The sequence below is a fragment of the Hyalella azteca genome, unplaced genomic scaffold (assembly GCF_000764305.2).
Source record: "Hyalella azteca isolate HAZT.00-mixed unplaced genomic scaffold, Hazt_2.0.2 contig2661, whole genome shotgun sequence".
Taxonomy (NCBI): Eukaryota; Metazoa; Arthropoda; class Malacostraca; order Amphipoda; family Hyalellidae; genus Hyalella; species Hyalella azteca.
In genome coordinates this window covers 208,763-213,432 of record NW_025932927.1, presented here as the reverse complement: position 1 = coordinate 213,432, position 4,670 = coordinate 208,763, and the positions used below count along the sequence as shown (strand labels likewise).

The following is a 4,670-nucleotide window of genomic DNA, read 5'->3' as shown; positions in this document are numbered from 1 at the left end:
TCAAGGAGGAAGTGGTACAAATACTACAGCAGCGATGATGAGGGTGGCTGTTGATTGCGATAAATCTTGAAGAACCATGACTTAGTTCTAACCTATAATTGCAAAATGTGTTAAAACAGGCATTACACGGAGATTGTACACGCTTGCCAATGATTGCAGTTGATTACTTGACCACATCAGTGGCATCGGGCAGTTACATTTCGTAACTTCGTAGCAAGCTCTCCTGACTGTCGCTAATCGTGCATCAAGCACTTGGCAGACATGTAGTATTTAGGATTTTCTTCCGCAGAGAAACAAGTGTTAGTAGCTACACTATTAATGATGGATTTCTCTGCAGATTTCTGACTACCAAATCCTTCAGTGGGTTATTTTCTCTCATGTTATTCTATTGAACGAAGCTCTCGCGAATACATTTCTTAGATTTCGCATGAAAATTATCCGCCTTCTATTTCAACAATGGCTTTCAGAATATTTTAGCCTTGCGCATCTTGCGCAGCAGCGGGACACAGGAAGGGACATAGGATCGATTGCCACGCGTTATTCCAGCTCCGCGTTAACGAGAGATTTTTTCGATATATGTATACGAACGAGATGTGTATTGGCTCGATATACTAACACAAAGGACGTGTATTGGCTAGGTATTTGTAATCAAATGCGGTGAATATTAGCTCGATATATGCAGACAAATTAGATGTGTATTGGCTTGACATATGCACACAAATAATATGTGTATAGGCTTCATGACCATCACTGGACGCATCAGAAAGAAAATATTGCCAGCGACCTCCCTCGATGTCGTCACCGCCTAGCGGCTTGAACGGATTCTGGACAGATCAGCAGCAGACAGCTCGGCGATTTGGGGCGGTGGAACTAACTTACCAGATTTTCTTTCACCCAGCAGGAGGAGATCGCACTACGGGGCAATTCATCAAGACCTGCGCTGGTGGGACTTGTGAGGCGGCCGTGCCTGTACTTGGATTGCAGACCGTGCCCGTGCCTGGAGCGCAGGCCGTGCCAGGGGTGGAGGCCGTGTCGTGCTTTGAGTGCAGGCAGCGAGGTCGTGTCCTAGAATGACTCAACTGGCTAACGAATGATTTGTTCAGGGGAGACGCATGAGCAAGATGAGAGAGGATAAAATGTGACATGAAATGGAGTAGAGGGAGCTGAGTATATGTTAGCAACACGGTTTCGTTAATGTAAAACAAGATTTGAAGAAATGAAAGCATGAAGCAAGTGTGGACGTGAAGCACGGGACGAGCAGGCATGAGGCTCACGTGATGTTGAGGTTGCAATAGTGCGTGCAACGATGACCATGGTTGGCTGGCTGTGGCTTTAAGAAACCCCGTTGGCCAATCACAGAGCGTCTTGCATATCGCAGGCGCTCGAGGCAAGGTGTCTTGTTGAGTGAGGCGGAGTGTGGCTGAATGTGGCGCTTTTAGCTGAATGTCCTGTGCTGAAGATATCGCACATAACAATTTTTTAAACTCTAGATTCATGCATGTCCCGATCTCGATCATACTTTTTTATCAGGGCAATAACAAACTGGTTATTGATAAAAATATCGATTATTTTGGGCATGTAGAAGTAACCTCTATCGAGGTATCATCGAAAATTTCAGAATCACTGCACCTCGTATTATAAGTATTTCCTATATCCTATTTTGGATATAAATTTCAGTAGGCGGCAGTATTTTGAAAGCTAGCTCATTCCACGGTACCTGTAACCAGCGGAATATGTTTTCGTTTGATTTTATTCAATTTGAGTGACTTCATCAATGATAGAGCCAATGTGAAACATTTCACGATAATAAAAACATCCCCGAGTTAGAGCCAACGTGGCTGATAATGATAGAAATGTGTGGCTGCTGTCACATGCTAGTGTGACAGTGTGACCGAACTCAGAGGTCCGTTGAAGCCAGAGTGGCAGTGTGCGGTTAGGCTCAGTGAAGTGAGGGTGTGAGACATCTTTTGTGCGTAAATCTCTTGTGTGCTCTAATCGGCCGTTTTCAGAGCCATTATTTCAATATGAACATAGAGATGTTATTAAGTGCCGCTGAATTCGTGGAGAGGAGAGATAGAGGTGAGTGTTGGGTTATATATTGACATTCTGGGGTACTTTCCTTTGTTCACAACGCAGCTGATTCCTCATGACCTGTGTTCGTACGAACGCTTGTTCTACAGGTCACAGTTGCTACCTAGAAATACAATAAACTCTAACACTGAGCGTAATACATTTCCTTCCTTCTCTGCAATGCTCTGATGTTCATGATTTCTTGTGACCGCTTAACCCCTTGCTTCAAAATGGCGTGAATATCAATTTCCGCTTGCGAGGTCGTGGCGTACACAGCGCTCCGGCGAACGTTTGCGTTGACGGAGTTTGCGTCGAACTCTACTTCTATTATTCCTATTATGAATACTGTCCATCATACCGCACTGTGTGGTGCTTGTGGTGAACACGAAGTGAATCGTGCGTGTTGTTGTGATAGTGATTTGGTGGTGTGGCGGACTGGCGGTGAAGTCTTGGCTGGTGAGCTCTGGCGTGGTGGTGACGTGGTGGTGGTGACTGGTGAGGTACTGACGTTGTGGTGGTGAGGTTGCGACGTGGTGGTGGTGTGGTAGTGACGTCACTGACGTGGTGATGGTGTGCTGGTGACGTGGTGGTGGTGAGGTAGTAACGTGGTGGTGGTGTGGTAGTGACGTTGCGATGGTGTGCTGGTGACGTGGTGGTGGTGAGGTAGTAACGTGGTGGTGGTGTGGTAGTGACGTGGCGATGGTGTGCTGGTGACGTGGTGGTGGTGAGGTAGTAACGTGGTGGTGGTGTGGTAGTGACGTGGTGGTGGTGTGGTAGTGACGTGGTGGTGGTGTGGTAGTGACGTGATGGTGGTGTGGTAGTGACGTGGTGGTGATGTGGTAGTGACGTGGTGGTGGTGTGGTAGTGACGTGGTGGTGGTGTGGTAGTGACGTGGTGGTGATGTGGTAGTGACGTGGTGGTGGTGTGGTAGTGACGTGGTGGTGGTGTGGTAGTGACGTGTTGGTAGTCTAGTACTGTCGTGGTGGCTAGCATTTCTTCCACGTATTTCTTCAAGCACGCTCAGTCCAAGGCTAAAATAAAGGCGCCTGTGGGCCCGCTGAAGAATAACGATGTCGTCGTCGATGTCAGGGCATGTGTGAATAGCTGGAAGCGCTGTTTGAATCTGTGTTTAGCATCTTCGCCACCAGACAGGACTATGAAATTGAAGTCGTCCAGTAGCTTACAGGGGGAAGGGACTGGAGAACATCGAGTTTGGACCATAAGACATCGATAGAAGCATCTATAAGAACTGGCGACGTTTTCAGCACCAGAGCCTGATGGATTTTCGGCAGTGCTGCTGGAAAAGTATTTCAAAGCACTGAAGGGTCCGCTTACAATGCTCTGGAAGGCCTTGTTAATGGAGGAAATTGTTCTTGAGGGCCTCAAAGTGACAACGCCAATCCAAAAAGAAGGTCCGAGAGTCCAACCCCAAAATTGCAGACCTGTGATCTTGATGAAACGCGTGATCAAGGTGTTTGAGAAGGTAGTGTCCAGGACGCTTGTCGAGTATATGGAAGAGACTGGAACAATAATAATGGACAACACAGTTTTTGAACAAGTCCAACGTGTTTGTCACTGTTGTAGGAGCGCCTCCACCTCCTTGTGGTGGCCATACTGGAGGATGGAGCTGGAGTTGACGTGCTTTACCTTTGCGATATCCTTTGACAAAGTTGACTATGGGGTGCAATTCGAAAAAACTTCATGACAGTGTACAAGCTGTCGCAATCGGAAATGCTTAATCGAGTGAAGAGAGAGTAAGAAGCGGAGTGCCACAGGGCTCTGTGCTTGGACTGACTCTCTTCCTCGATCATCCACATCGGCGACATCGACTCGGAACCGACCTACGCATTTACATCAAAATTTGCGGACGATACAAAAGTTCTGACGAGGATCACAGACGACCTACCTGGCCTGCGAGAGGTTACAGGATGACCTGTCGACTATATCTACGGCCTGGCCCTAGTGTATAATATGTATTTCAATTGCATCAAGTTTGTAGTGACGAGGTAAAGAATAGGGATAGAAGTCGTATTGCAGCACTAGGTACTACTTCCATCGGACGTCACAGAAATTGATAAGAAGCGACTAATTCGTGATCTCGGAGTGTAGATGAAGTACAACAGCTACGTTTGAAGTCTCACTAGAGACATCCAAGAAACGACTGCATGCATTTTGGAGCGCGACTCCGAATCTTCAAGTTATGCTACCACACAGCATCAGCTGGCCCAAAGAGGACAGATGAACAATAGTCACGGTCAACCTAAACTCCGGGCCCTGGCGGCGGCGCACTCTGGGCATGCATGCCGCCAGTGGTCGGTAACAGGGCGACCTGCCCATGGACGGATTGAGGACGGTGGACGACGAAGACGGTGCATCAGCGTGACCGTGGACGAGGATGTCCTAAACGTAGTGAGGTGGCTTTGTAGCAGTGGCGACGACGCGACACAACCTAGCGCTCCTTTCCCTGCGCCGCGCCACTCGGCATATGTGGCATACTGATGCAGCAGTGATGTGTGTGGCATACTGATGCAGCAGTGATGTGTGTGGCATACTGATGCAGCAGTGATGTGTGTGGCATACTGATGCAGCAGTGATGTGTG

The 4,670-nt window shown here is 47.9% G+C and overlaps 1 protein-coding gene across 1 annotated transcript in view; it reads left to right on the top strand.

Annotated features, from left to right (window-relative positions):
• Positions 1–1,935: 1,935 nt before the first annotated feature.
• The window catches only part of LOC108679202 (max-interacting protein 1), a 24,911-nt gene continuing 22,176 nt past the window's right edge, over positions 1,936–4,670 (top strand). The window contains exon 1 of the mRNA XM_018167801.2: positions 1,936–2,079. Coding sequence (XP_018023290.1) covers positions 2,025–2,079 — 55 coding nt within the window. The 5' untranslated portion in view covers positions 1,936–2,024. The remainder of the gene's footprint in view (positions 2,080–4,670) is intronic.